We start from the raw sequence: 14,235 nt of genomic DNA, 5'->3' as shown, positions 1-14,235 counted from the left end.
AAATTGCTATTAACTTTTCCTATATGGATTAGCCATCACACTTGAAATACAGTTTTTTCCCATTGAATCATATATTTTGTTATTTAAAAATTTTTATATTGGAGTATTGTTGATACAGCCTTCCCTTTTGGCTCAGACGGTAAAGCGTCTGCCTACAATGTGGGAGACATGGGTTCGATCCCTGGGTCGGAAAGTTCCCTTGGAGAAGGAAATGGCAACCCACTCCAGTATTCTTGCTTGGAAAATCCCTTGGATGAGGAGCCCAGTAGGCTACAGTCCATGGGGTCGCAAAGAGTCAGACACGACTGAGCGACTTCACTTCACTTCATAGTTGATTTATAGTGTTGTATTATTTTCTGCTTCACAGCAGAGCGAATTAGTTATACATACAGATATATCCAATCTTTTTAAGATTCTTTACCCTTCTAGATCATTACAGATTATTGAGTAGAGTTCCCTGTGGTATAGAGTAAGTCCTTATTAGTTACCTGTTTTATATTTTGTAGTATGTATATGGGGCTTCCCTGGTAGTTCAGCTGGTAAAGAATTCTCCTGCAATGCAAGAGACCCCGGTTCAATTCCTGGACTGGGAAGATCCCTTGGAGAAGGGATAGACCACCCACTCCAGCATTCCTACATGCAGAATCTCCATGGACAGAGGAGCCTGGGTGGCTACAGTCCATGGGGTCATCTAGCTGGACACAACTGAGCAACTAAGTACAGCACAACACAGTGTGTATATGAACCTATTTACAAAACAGAAATTGAGTCGCAGACGTAGAAACCAGTCTTATGGTTACTGGGGTAAAGAAGGGGAGGGGTAAATTGAGAGATTGGGAGTATAGTTTTTAACTTGTAGTGATTTTATTAAATGCATACACATTTGAAGTTGCTTATACTTCAATTTTGATGTCTTAAAATACTAAAATTATATATGCTAATTGTTGAAAATATGAAAAGAGAAAATCCAAAGAGAAAGTAATAGTCATTTAAATCCCGCCATTAAAAAAGTCACTATTATCATTTCAATGATTGTATTTTCAAAGATTGCTTCCCAGGTGGCACTAGTGGTAAAGAACCAACCTGCGAATACAGGAGATGTAAGAGATGTGGGTTCGATCCCTGGGTCAGGAAGGTCCCTGGAGAAAGAAATGGCAACCTGCTCCAGTATTCTCGCCTGGAAAAGTCCATGGACAGAGGAGCCTGGTGGGCTACAGTCCATGGGATCGCAAAGAGTCAGGCACGACTGAGCTCACACACACAAGATATTCAAGGATTACACAAGCTTTCTTTTGAAGGAGATTTATGATGTCAAATGTATTATGTTAAGCATATACATATTGGGTATCTGTTTCCGGATTTCTTTCAATGGCCATTTACATATGATATAGTGCTCTGATTTTTGTAAATTTTTTTAAAGTTCACCATATGCTGTTCCATGTATCAACCAGTCAGATCCTAATTCCATGGTGTTTCTTTGTTTCTGAATCTGAATCATCCTGTCTATTAATAGTTTATTGATAAATTCAAAACTTTTAAACTACTTCCCACCAAATCGAACTGTTCATGAAATTACATGTTCCAACAAAGTATATGATAAAGTGCAAATTAATATAATGATTGTAAGTGAGATACATTTTCCAGTATATTTTCTTGCTAGTTTGTGAATAAAAAGGAAAATTCATATTTGTTCTTTGTATTTTTCTTTTCTTCACCAATAACTCCTTAAAACTTTGTCACTTTTATGTAGAAATCTTTTTCATTTACTTTCCTTGAAAATTTTTTCCTGGGAAAACAAGAAACAACCAGTCAACCAACCAATAAGTAAATGAAAAACAACCTTTAAAAAAGAAAATGTGAAAATAGGTTTGTGTGCCCTCCATACATAAGTACAAATTGATCCTCTCCATCATCTTTTTTAATTCAATAAAATCTATGGGATTGACACTCATGCTGGAATAGGCTCTGCTGACTGTGGAGATCCTAGAAAGTTGCTACTATCATTTGGTCTCTTTAGAGGTCTGGCCAGTGATGGAAGAAAGGCTGAAAGAGGTGAACTGAAAATCCTAAGGGAGTTCCCCGTTTGTTACGGGTTGAATCATGTCTCTCCTAAAATTCATGTGTTCAAGTTATAACTCTTAATACCTCAAATGTAAGATTGCCATATTCGGAAACAGGGAAGTTGCAGATAAAATGAATTAAGATGAGGTCATATTGGGCTAGGATGGGCCCCTAATCCAATTAGACTGGTGTCTTTACACAAAGGGAACATCAGGACACAGAAGTGTGCAGGGAGATGCCATGTGAAAATTGGAGTTATGCTGCCACAGGCAAAGAAACTATTGAAATGTAAGAGAGACCTGGAACAGACCCTTCCCTAGAGCCTATAGTGGGGACATGGCCCTGCCAACAACTACAGCTCAGACTTCCAGCCTATATAATCGTGAGACAATAAATTTCTGTTATTTAAGGAGCTCAGTTTGAGTCACTTCATTATGGAAGCTGTGGGTCAGTAATGGTCTTCCTAGGTGGGGCAGTGGTAAAGAATCTACCTGCCAATGCAGAAGACACAAGAATTTGGAGTTCATTCCCTGGGTCAGAAAGATCTCCTGGAGTAGGAAATGGCAACCTATCACAGTATTCCTATGTGAAAAATTCCATTGACAGAGGAGTCTGGTGGGCTACAGTCCATGGGGTTGCAAAGAGTTGGACATGACTGAGTGACCGAACATTTTTCTTATTTACAAATATTTTTTACCAGTTTCTTATTTTCCTTATCCTCAATATTTCCATTATTTATGGCAGCAAAATTGCCTAGTCTTATAGGCACCAATATAATATTTATCTCTCTAGTATCTTTTTAAAGAGAAACTTTAATTTTTATGGATCTGAAGACCATGAAATATGATCGGAAATGTATGTCTCTCATGAGGGCAGGTAAGATGTGCCCTAAGATATTAGTAGAGCTAATATCTTCTCTTCAGCACTAAAACTACCAAAGAGAACAGGGCAGAAGGGATCTCTGCAGTCTAGATTGAAACTCACAGTGAATAGAAATGACCTCACCACTCATGAAGGCAATGGCCCGAGATGGGAGTATCCTGGCAAGGTTCAGCCTCCCCAGTGATCTGAGGGACCCACGTGGTGTGTTGCCTTTCTCACCCACAGATCCAAAGCACACAGTCCCTCCCAGGGGATGGTTAGAAGATTTACTCACTTATTTTCCACATCCTGGATGGTGTCAGGCAGAGGCAGATTTCTAGTTTCAGGTAGGAGAAGGAGAACAGGAACAGCAATGATGGGACACACTCCATAGATGATCCAGGGCAGAGTGGGTAGATACACCACTAGGGTCATCAGCAGGGGAGCCAGTGCTGCCCCACACCTGTTAGCCAACAAATCTAATCCTGCAGCTTTTGCTCTGAAGGGTAAATGACAATATATAATAATCCAGTTAAATTCTGGACTTTAATTCATGATCTATTATTTTGACTTTATTTTGAACCAGAAAACCCCACAAGTATTAAATCATGAGCTTGATGAAAACATCTTGCTTTTGTCATTTGCTCTGTGATTTGCTAGATGTCTTTGTCAAGGTCAATATGAATTACTCTTTAAACAGAGTGTTACATATTGTGACTAGTCTGACAAATCTTCTAAAAAGTTAAGAGAGGATGCATTGAAGTACTGCTTAGCATGGTACATGGCACAAAGTCAGCATTTGCAGTAATTTTGGTTATAATTATTTTTAAAGCACTATTACAAATACTGATAATTGCTTTATAATAACAGATCTTATTATGTTTATTCTCTTGAATAAGCACCAATTAGCTGGGAAAGTTCTCTTCTGGGCCCTGGCAGAGTATTCATAAACTCATACCTGACAATCGTGGGGAGGAGTTCACTTTGGTGAACAGAAAAACAGGTGTGAGAGGCAGCAGCACAGCCAATTCCCACACTTGCCAAAATCACACGCAGGGTCTGCATATCTGGAGATGAGAAGATCAGTGAGATTAAAAAATCTGGGCTGAAGGAATCAACATCCACAAAATTTAGTCAGTAAAAAAACTCTATAGGCTGTTTGTATTTCTTAAATATATTGTAGATTTACCTCTGGGCTTTCTATCCTGTTCCAGTGATTTATATTTCTGTTTTGTGCCTGTACCATACTGTGTTGTTTACCATAGCTTTGTAGTGTAGTCTTAATTCAGGGATCCTGATTCCTTGAGCTCCATTTTTCTTACTCCAGGTTGCTTTGGCTATTGGGAGTTCTTTGCGGTTCCATACAGATTTTTTTGTTCTAGTTCTTTGGAAATGCCATTGGCAATTTAATGGGAATTGTATTGAATCTGTAGATTGCTTTGGGTAGGATAGAAAGTACAGACATAAACTCATGAACTATGGTTACCTAAACTTTGACAAAGGAGGAAGGAAAATATAATGGAGAAAAGACAACCTCTTCAATATATGGTGCTGGGAAACCTGGACAGCTACACGAAAAAGAATGGAATGTAAACATTTCTTAACCCTATTAAAAAAATAAACTCAAAATGGATAAAAGTCCTAACTGTAAGGCCAGACACTATAAAACTCTTAGAGGAAAACACAGGCAGAATACTCTTTGACATAAATGGCAGCAAGATCCCCTAGCTGCACCTTATAGAGTAATGAAAATAAAAATGAAAACAAATAAATGGGACCTAATTAAACTTAAAAGTTTTGCACAGCAAAGGAAACCACAGACAAGATGAAAAGACAACTTTCAGAATCTGAGAAAATAATTGCAAATGAAGCAACTGACAAGGGATTAATCTCCAAAATATACAAACAGCTCATGCAGCTCAATATAAAAGAAACCCAAACAACACAATAAAAAACGAGTGGAAGACCTAAATAGATATTTCTCCAAAGAAGACATAAACATAGAGATGGCCAACAAACACATGAAAAGATGCTCAACATTGCTCATTATTAGAGAAATGCAAATCAAAACTACAATGGAATATCACCTCACACCAGTCATAATGGCCATCAACAAAAAAATCTATAAGCAATAAATGCTGGAGGATGTGTGGAGAAAAGGAAATCCTCTTGCACTGTTGATGGGAATATAAATTGATACAACCACTATAGAGAACTGTATGGAGGTTCTGTAAAGAACTAAAAATAGAACTACCAAGTGCATGCACGCGCAGTTCCTTCAGTTGTGTCCAACTCTTTGCAACCCTATGGACTGTAGTCCACTGGGCTCCTCTGTCCCTGGGATTTTCCAGGCAAGAATACTGGAGTGGGTTGCCATGTCCTCCTCTGGGGGATCTTCCTGACCCAGGAATTAAACCAGAGTCTCCTGCATTGCAGGTGGGTTCTTTACCAGCTGAACTACCAGGGTAGCCCCATCATATCTGGTACTGAGCCAAAACAGAGGGAGTGACCATACTCTGTTTTCACCTGGGATATAATTGCAAGATCTCACCCCTCCATCCTTGTTATTAAAAGTGTGAATGGCGACTGAATAAGTCCTGTCCTAGAGGAACTGTCAGGACTAATGGTACCAGTTTATAGACAACTTTCACTATGTAAGATGATAAATAGATGTCTGAACTGCCACTTGCTGATCTCTGGTTCTTTTTCTAAAATCTTATTAGAATTTCTCATAAACTCTTTGATTGGTTTGGGTAGGGCTTAGCCTTTAATTGGGCTTCCCTGGTGCCTCACTTGGTGAAGAATCCACCTACAATGCAGGAGAGCCTTGTTCTATCCCTGGGTCGGGAAAATCCCCTGGAGAAGGAAATGGTAACCCACTCCAGTATTCTTGCTGGAAAGTTCCATGGACAGAGGACAGGGGAGCCTTATGGACCACAACATGGGGTTGCAAGAGTCAGACATGATTTAACAACTAAATGACCACCTGCTCCATAGACAGAGTGTGGGCTGTCTCTGAAGGCAAGAGTTTCAGTCTCAGGGTTTGGGGTCATGGTCTCTGATAGGGCACTGCACTGGGAGAAATACGTTCCATAGACAGAATGCTGTCTGATCTACCTTAAAAGGCCCTGAGGTGTGGGGGTGGTTCATTTCTTTTTTTTCTTTCTTTTTAATTGAGACCATTCTTCACTGCTGGCTCCAGACAGTATGACCCAACACAATCCATGGTGGTTTGAAAAAGACACTTCCTTTCCCCAAATTCCAACCTTCTCTCACCTTGAGGCACAAACATGTTGATCAAAATGGAAAGTCCCACCAGGAACATGAAAAACATCTGGGTTGGTCGACGGCCCACATTGTTCAGTGGGTAAAGTGCAAGACATCGGACTGAGATAGTGAGAGCTCCAAAGATTACCTGGAACAGGAAAATATTGCTTCCAAAGTGCTGTAGATTGACAATAATGCCAAAAAAGGGTATTGTGCCTGCAAATCTGTAGTGAACAAAAGAAGACCCAAGCCATAGATTAGAGCCCATTGCTGTCATTGATGATTATGTTGACCCAGGCAGCCAATGGTCAAGGTTAAAGAATAAAGGCCCAGTCTGTTTTCTGTAATACTTCATTTTAAGGTGATAAAGATACAATAAAAGATTATGTGTCTGTATATGAAAGTGACACTCCCTCTTGTCATTTTTTTTCTGAGTCCCTAAGCATAGAGTTGACAATGACAGGAATACATAATCTGGCCCAGTCCACCAAAGTGAATGGTTTAGAGAAATTGAATACAGAATGATTAAAACTTATAAATTGGAGAAGGATTTCTTTTTGTGTGTTGTCTGCATAAATGTACGTATGTGTGTATGAATTCTGTGAGTCCTCCCTCTCGTCCCCCAACACCAGTACTGGGAAGAATTCCCTTTTTCTCAACTATGATTGAAGTTGCAAAGAGACTACCAGCATCTCCTTGACCTGGGAGCAGTGTCCTGGGGTCTAACAGAATTCTGGGGAATTTAAACTTTGTATCTGATTTCTTAGCACCAAGGGAAAATGGAAGAATTCAGAAAGCAAATGTGCACCAACTGTACCATCAGAAATGTAGTGAAATATTGCCACAGGGGATCTACATCTTACACAGAAAGCATCTAGACATGAGCCCACTTTAAAGATCTACTACAACCAGAGAGAGCTACACTTAGAACTTACAACAAGAAATACCACAGATCACAGCAATTTTAAGCAAGGTCTTTCTTGATCATTATCTATACTTTTTTCTTCCATTCTGATTGTGTAGGATTCCAGAACATAAATCTGTATTTCCTAGTGAGTAAAGAAATGTTGAAACAGCACAATGCATTTAAATGCAGACATCTACTAAGATATGTCTGGAAAGAAGTAAATTGTTCAGCTTAGTAGTTACTTCTTAAGATTGGCAGTGGGTATGTATTTTCCAGTGGCTGATGTATGTGTAAGTCTTCAAAAATTAAAGTTTCTCCTCCTGACTCTATCAAAGTTAGTAGTTACATCTCGTCAAGAAATAATGAACAAGATTTGCTACAGAAGCAAATCTTGTTCTAGCACACAAACTGTATCCAAAAAGGAAACAAATAAAGTCCACCAAGTTTGAAGTATATACAGACATTGCAGTGTATTCATGTAATAGAAACTAGAACACTGGGGAGAACAGTTTACCAGGTTTACAGGTACAAGCAACAGAGTGGGTGAATCTTCATGAATGAGCCTGAAGAAAGGAGACCTGTCACAGAATGCTTCTGTCATTTATTATGTGAAGGTTAAGATCAGGCACCACTCATCTGTAGTGATGGAGATCGGAACAGTGCACAGTTCAGGGCAGTGAGGAGGAGATGAGAGTGGGGTCGTGGTGGAGGTGGTGGTGGTTATATGGGTTACATGAGCAGAACTCCTGGGAAATTTGGACTCTTCTATCTTGATTTGTATGTTGGGTGCATTATTAGACATTGAAATATTCATTGATCTGTATTTATTTGTGATCTTTTCACATTACAGTGTGCCAGATTTGCTTCAATTAAAATTCAAAGAATAAATGAAGAAAATCAAGTGCCAAAATCTGTACTGTGAGGGAAGTTCTCAACCTCAATCTCCAATGAAGAGACTGACAGTGTGAGATGACTGAACTGTCATTGTAAAATCAGTTCCACATGAGTCTTACTTGGCCTATTTCCTTCATCTTTTAAATGCAAATATGTATATTGCCATATGTGAAATAGGTCACCAGTCCAGGTTCAATGCATGAGACAGTGCGCTCAGGGCCGGTGCACTGCGTGACCCTGAGGGATGGGTTGGGGAGGGATGTGGGAGGGGGGTTCAGGATGGGGGACACATGTACACCCATGGCTGATTCATGTCAATGTATGGCAAAAACCACTACAATATTGTAAAGTAATTAGCCTCCAATTAAAATAAATAAATTAATTTAAAAAATGCAAGTATGCCCTTTCTCTCACTATACTGTTATAACATTTGAAATAAACAGATTCATGTTTCTTCTCACATGCACTATGTGTAGCCTACCTCACAAAGGACAGGAGATAGATCCTTTTTCGCAGGTTGGGTGTGCGGAACAAGTCAAACATAGTTGTTTTAGTCTGTGCTGTCTCCAGCTCCTCCTGCATGGTCGCTCTCAAACCCTTCAACAACAACAAACATGTAGCATTTGCTAACATAGTGCCAGGAATTGTGATGTGCGCTGGCACACAAGAGGACAAGACATATGTGTTCTCTTTCTTTCTAGTATATCGTATTGTATACACAATCACATGTGAACATGAAATGAAGGAAGTTGTAGGGAGTTAAGGGAGACTTCAGGAAATTAAATGCTAAAGTGCTATTTTGAAGAAGAGGCCATAGATGGAGGTAGGGTGACTCAAGAGTAGAAAAGTTTTAGATTCAGAGGAAGTGAGCTAAAGGATACTCCTATATGTATCCCTGAATCCCCATCAGTGTTCACCTAATCTGTCACAACATTGTTAATCAGCAATAGTCCAAGACAAAATAAAGTTTAAAAAAGAAAGAAGTAGCTGCACAGTGCTCAAAGCTTCTTTTATATTAGATTCCCATGAAAGATTAGGGAATTTTCATTCTCAACTAGCTGTCCTTGTTAGAAAAGCAGCTTGTCTATCTCAAGAAGGAGAAGGCAGGTCAGTTTATGATTTCCCTTCAACCAAGTAACCATATTCCCTTCCCTTTCCCACTCACCTCCAAGTTCAGGATTTCTTCAGCATTCTTCATTCCATTTCTGTGTGCAACTATTTTAAGTTCCTTTAAGCCCTTATCTGGTTTACTGGTGATAATCAGCCATCGAGAAGATTCCACCAGCCACCTGATGAAAAATGAGCACACAAGTGCAGTCAGTTGTGCTCAGCCGCTCAGTCCTGTCTGACTCCTTGAGACCCCAAAGACTGTAGCCTGCCAGGCTCCTCTGTTTATGGGATTTTCCTGAAAAGAAAACTGGAGTGGATTGCCATTTCCTTCTCTAGGGGATCTTCCTATCCCAGGGATCGAACCCACATCTCTTGCGTTGTCTTCTGCATTGGCAGGCAGAATCTTTACCACTAGCACCACCTGGGAGGCCATTGATTATTTGTCACGTGTCAATTGATAAGAGCTGTGTTTTGCTATCCATCTAAAATATAACACTTCACTTGTTGGATGAGTTAGTTAGTGTTAGCTGCTCCGTCGTGTACCACTCTTTGTGACCCCACTGACTGTAGCTCGCCAGGATCCACGGAATTCTCCAGGCAAGAATACTGGAGTGGGTTGCTATTCCCTTCTCCAGGTGATCTTCCTGATCCAGGGACTGAACCCAGTCTGCATTGTAGGCAGATTCTTTACTGTCTGAGCCACCAGGGAATATGAGAAAATCCAGATCTATTATACAAATACTAGGAGACTATGAGACTAACCACTCCATGACAGTGCACTTGGAAGTTGTACTACTAGTAAGGAACACAGACTTTGGAGTCAAATTGCCTCTCTGCTTACTCACTAGGAGAATTTACAAGAAGCTTGACAAACTTAATCTTGAGAGTCCCTCACATGATAATTTCCTTTCACCGTGGCATGGGACAAACAGCTTTTTGCACATGATATATATTTACAGTATCTATTTCTTTAAAAAAGAAGCCCCCATAATGTCAGCTTAAAGCCTAACAATGACTACAATTACTCCTGCTACTACTAGTTATGTTGACAACTAATTATCCAGTTACTAATACCAATTAATAACAAATTTCTTCTTTACATCTGCCTCAGTTTTCTCACTAATAACATGGGTACAGTAGTGCTGGCTTCCTTGTAGTGTTGTTACAAATATAGAATGACTTAACAGATGAGTCTGACATGGATTATACTGTCCTCTCTCTCTGAACTCATCTCGTTCTATAAAACCTGCAGTCATCTCCTTGTCTTCTCCTAAATCTGATTTTTCCTAGATTGGTTTTAGTGTGGGAATGAAGTTATCCATTAATAATTATTTATTAAAGTTATTTAAGGGAAGAAGGAGTGCTGAATTCATAATGTAAATCATCTAATTTGCATGCAAATTTAACTAGTGGAAAATCTTGTTGCTAGTTTGTGAAACAGCTCTTTGAATAAATTTTCTGCATCTTTTTCATCCAATTCCATCTGCAACAGAGCAAATCACTGAAAGCTTTTCTGTGACCTGATTCATTCCAAAGCCAAATAGAATTAAAAGTATATCTTTTTTTATAGAAAAAATTGAGTCTGTATTTTATATTAAGGAAAATAATATTGGAATAGCTCTATGACCTTTATATTGGGAAAGACTTAGGAACCAGATGGCAGAAAATACCCAGAACTCACAGGCAGAAAGATTATTGTTACTCCATGTTATGTTTCTCAAAACTCAAATTGCCCAGAATGAACAGGTGAGAGACATGGATTTCAGGTCCAAACAATAAGAATGTGCCGGGGAATAAGAAAATCAATATATCCAAATTCAATGTGCATTTTATCCCAGATTTCCTTAAGAGAGAGAGAGAACACTTCATACCTTGAGGAGAGAAAGAAGACAAAGAAAGGTACAGACAACACCAGCTGCAGGGTGCGCCATTCTTGAAAGACAAAAGCCAGTCCTCCCAGCATCATCTGTCCAATACTAAGGGCACAGTATATCAATGTTAATACCATGCCTTTCGACTGGGATCTTGTCCACTCTATAACTGAAAGATATTAAAACAGTGTTATCATGTCAAATAAGTGTGAAATTTCAAGCTCAAATTCAAGGCTAAGAAGATGGATTAGATCAGAATTGTTGACTTACTTAGAAAACAGTTGTTTGTTATTATGACTGCAATGGAACAGCCCGACAAGAAGCGTAGTAAGCAGTAAATGAAGATGTTGGGAGCGAAGGATGTACAGGTCCCAGAGATGGCAAGTTGGAGTAAACACCACTTGAGAATCAGCTTTCGCCCAAACCTACAACACAGTCAGCTTAGGTGATGTGAGTAATGATAATTTATGGTAACAAATTAAGAAAGCAAAAACATACTCTATAACTTTAACAAGAGAATCATGTACCTGAAAGCTTGAGTAAACAAGAGCTAAATCAACAATGCAAATCTCCAAAAAGCAACAATCTTTGACTATATGCTAATAATACAAAAACTTCATCATATAACCACCAGATGCCTCTGACACCATATAAAAGAAACTGTGCATCTGTGTCTTTATTTCTTCTTTGCAAATAGGTTCATCTCTACCATTTTTCTAGATTCCATATATGTGTTAATTTATGATATTTGTTTTTCTCTTTTTGACTTTCTTCCCTGGTGTTCCAGTGGTTAGGACTCCATGCTTTCACTGCTGAAGGCATGAGTTCTGTTCCTGATCCAGGAGCTAAAATCCTGCAAGCCATGTGGCATGGCCAAAAATAAAAATAACCTCACAGAAGAAACCATGGTGTTGGAAATTGTAACACTTTTGTAAGCAGTCATGTATTAGCCTGTGTTTAACCTGGTGTATAGTCTCTTAAGTGTCTGAAACATAAGAGAGCTAAAAGTGTACTTGGGTCTCAAGGACCACACAGGCAAGGCTAAACGGATGCAAAAGATCAGTGGAATAATGCATGAAAGTTGTTGAAGGGTTAGGTAACAGTCACTCTTTGTTGAATCTGATTTTATTGGCCTAAAGCAATATACTTTTCTAGAACAGAATGTAAGAGCACCATAATTCAGCCAGAGGCTGTTATATAAATATCTCAGATGAAAGAATTACCTAAGATGGAGAATGAAGGAAAAAGAAGGTGAAAAACAAATAAGGAAAAGTGAATTCTCTGTTCTATTGGGCATCAAGAAAAGAGGGCCTTAAAATACATGCATCCCAATGTTCATTGCAACTCTATTTACAATAGCCAGAGCATGAAAGCAATCGAATTGTTCATTGATGAATGAATGGATAAAGAAGATGGGGTACATATCTACAATGGAATATAATTCAGCCATAAAACAGAATGAAATACTGAATAAAATGTCAGAGGAGGAAAGATGTCATATGGCATTCCTTATATGCAGAATCTAAAAAGAAATGATAGAAATGAACTTATTTACAAATCAGAAACAGACTCACAGACTTAAAGAACAAACTTATAGTTGTCAGGAAGGAAGGGATAGTTTGGGCATACCAAATGAGGATCTCAAAACATTGAAAAGCCTTTTGACATAATACAATACCCTTTCATGATAAAAAATACTCAATTCGGTGGTATAGAAGGAATATAACTCAACACAATAAATGTGATATAGACAATCCTTCAGAGAACATCATACTCAGCAGAGACAGTTTGAAAGATTTTCCTTTAAGTTCAGGGAAGAAAAAGTGCCCACTCACACCAGTTCTATCAATACAATTCTGGAAGTGCTAGTTAGGGATATCAGGCAAGATAAAGAAGAAAAATGAAACCATACTGGAAAGGAAGAATTTTATTTTCCTTGATACAGATAATATGAACTTATATATATTAATAGAAAATCCTAAAGATTCAACCAAACAACTTGCTAGAACCAATCTACAAATTCAGTAAACTGCAAGATACAAAAATCAACATATGAAGTTAAATGCATTTATATACACCAAGAATGCAATGTCTGAGAAATTTAAAAGGTAGCAATTCCATTTACTATAGCATCAAAATTATAAAATAAGTATCAGTTTCATGAAGGAGATGAAATACATAGACACTACAGCAAGACTTTGATGAAAGAACTTGGAGAAGACACAAATAAATGGAAAGATAACCCATGTACATGGATTGGAAGAATTAGTATTGTTTAAATGGCTATATTATCCAAAGCCATCTATAGATTCAATGCGATCTCTATCAAAATTCCAATGGTAATCTTCCCCACTATCAGCATCAAGGGTATATGAGAAATCTCTGTACTTTCTGTTCAATTTTGCTATGAACATAAAACTACTCTAAGAAATAAAGTTTACTAAATAAAAAGTCTTGGGGTTTGAGTTTGGACTCTGCAGCTTACTAATTTAAATGTCCCGGGCTAATTAACTTATTAGACATTGTAAACTGCTGATACAAGTGGTATTTACTTCCCATGCTTGCCAAAAGATTGCAATGAAAAAAATTCCAGTGGCATTTTTCACAGAAATAGCAAAAGCTATTCTAAAATTTATGTGAAATCATACATGTTCCCAAATAGCCAAAGCAATTATGACAACGAAGATACAAGCTTAGAAGCATTACACTTTTGATTTCAAAGTATACCATAAAGCTACAGTAATAAAAAGATTATGGTACTGGCATAAAGATGGACACATATAATAATGCTCTTATCATGATTCCAGAAATTAATTCTTCAGATATCACATTTGATAAAGGAGCCAGTAATATTCTTTTCAATAATGATGCTGAGAAACTGGGTAATCACATGCAGAAGGATGAACTTTGATCCCTATTCATACCATTCAAAAATTCATTTAAGATGGATTAATGACTTAAACTCCAGTACTTTGGCCACCTCATGAGAGGAGTTGACTCATTGGAAAAGATTCTGATGCTGGGAGGGATTGGGGGCAGGAGGAGAAGGGGATGACAGAGGATGAGATGGCTGGATGGCATCACTGACTCGATGGACGTGAGTCTGAGTGAACTCTGAGAGTTGGTGATGGACAGGAAGGCCTGGAGTGCTGCAATTCATGGGGTCACAAAGAGTCGGACACAACTGAGCGACTGAACTGAACTGAACTGAATGACTTAAACATTACCCGGAAACAGTAAACTCCTGGGAGAAAGCATGAGGAA

At 38.5% G+C, this 14,235-nt stretch overlaps 1 protein-coding gene across 4 annotated transcripts in view; it reads right to left on the bottom strand.

Annotated features, from left to right (window-relative positions):
* Nucleotides 1–1,268: 1,268 nt before the first annotated feature.
* Nucleotides 1,269–14,235, bottom strand: part of LOC113886329 (solute carrier family 22 member 10-like) — a 35,699-nt gene continuing 22,732 nt past the window's right edge. The window contains exons 3-10 of one of the 4 annotated variants that reach the window (XM_027532449.1): nucleotides 11,242–11,396; nucleotides 10,972–11,140; nucleotides 9,156–9,279; nucleotides 8,472–8,587; nucleotides 6,199–6,413; nucleotides 3,881–3,989; nucleotides 3,218–3,421; nucleotides 1,269–1,786 (exon numbers count right to left, since the gene is read on the bottom strand). In XM_027532449.1, the coding sequence (XP_027388250.1) occupies nucleotides 1,726–1,786; nucleotides 3,218–3,421; nucleotides 3,881–3,989; nucleotides 6,199–6,413; nucleotides 8,472–8,587; nucleotides 9,156–9,279; nucleotides 10,972–11,140; nucleotides 11,242–11,396 (1,153 nt within the window). In that variant the 3' untranslated portion in view covers nucleotides 1,269–1,725. Of the gene's footprint in view, nucleotides 1,787–3,217; nucleotides 3,422–3,880; nucleotides 3,990–6,198; nucleotides 6,414–8,471; nucleotides 8,588–9,155; nucleotides 9,280–10,971; nucleotides 11,141–11,241; nucleotides 11,397–14,235 lie in introns of those variants that run through there. The other 3 variants (XM_027532450.1, XM_027532451.1, XM_027532452.1) reach the window with 3 other exon arrangements.

The sequence above is a fragment of the Bos indicus x Bos taurus genome, chromosome 29 (assembly GCF_003369695.1).
Source record: "Bos indicus x Bos taurus breed Angus x Brahman F1 hybrid chromosome 29, Bos_hybrid_MaternalHap_v2.0, whole genome shotgun sequence".
In the NCBI taxonomy this organism is placed as follows: Eukaryota; Metazoa; Chordata; class Mammalia; order Artiodactyla; family Bovidae; genus Bos; species Bos indicus x Bos taurus.
Note: the sequence above shows the minus strand (reverse complement) of the source record. Positions and strands in the feature narration are given on the sequence as shown.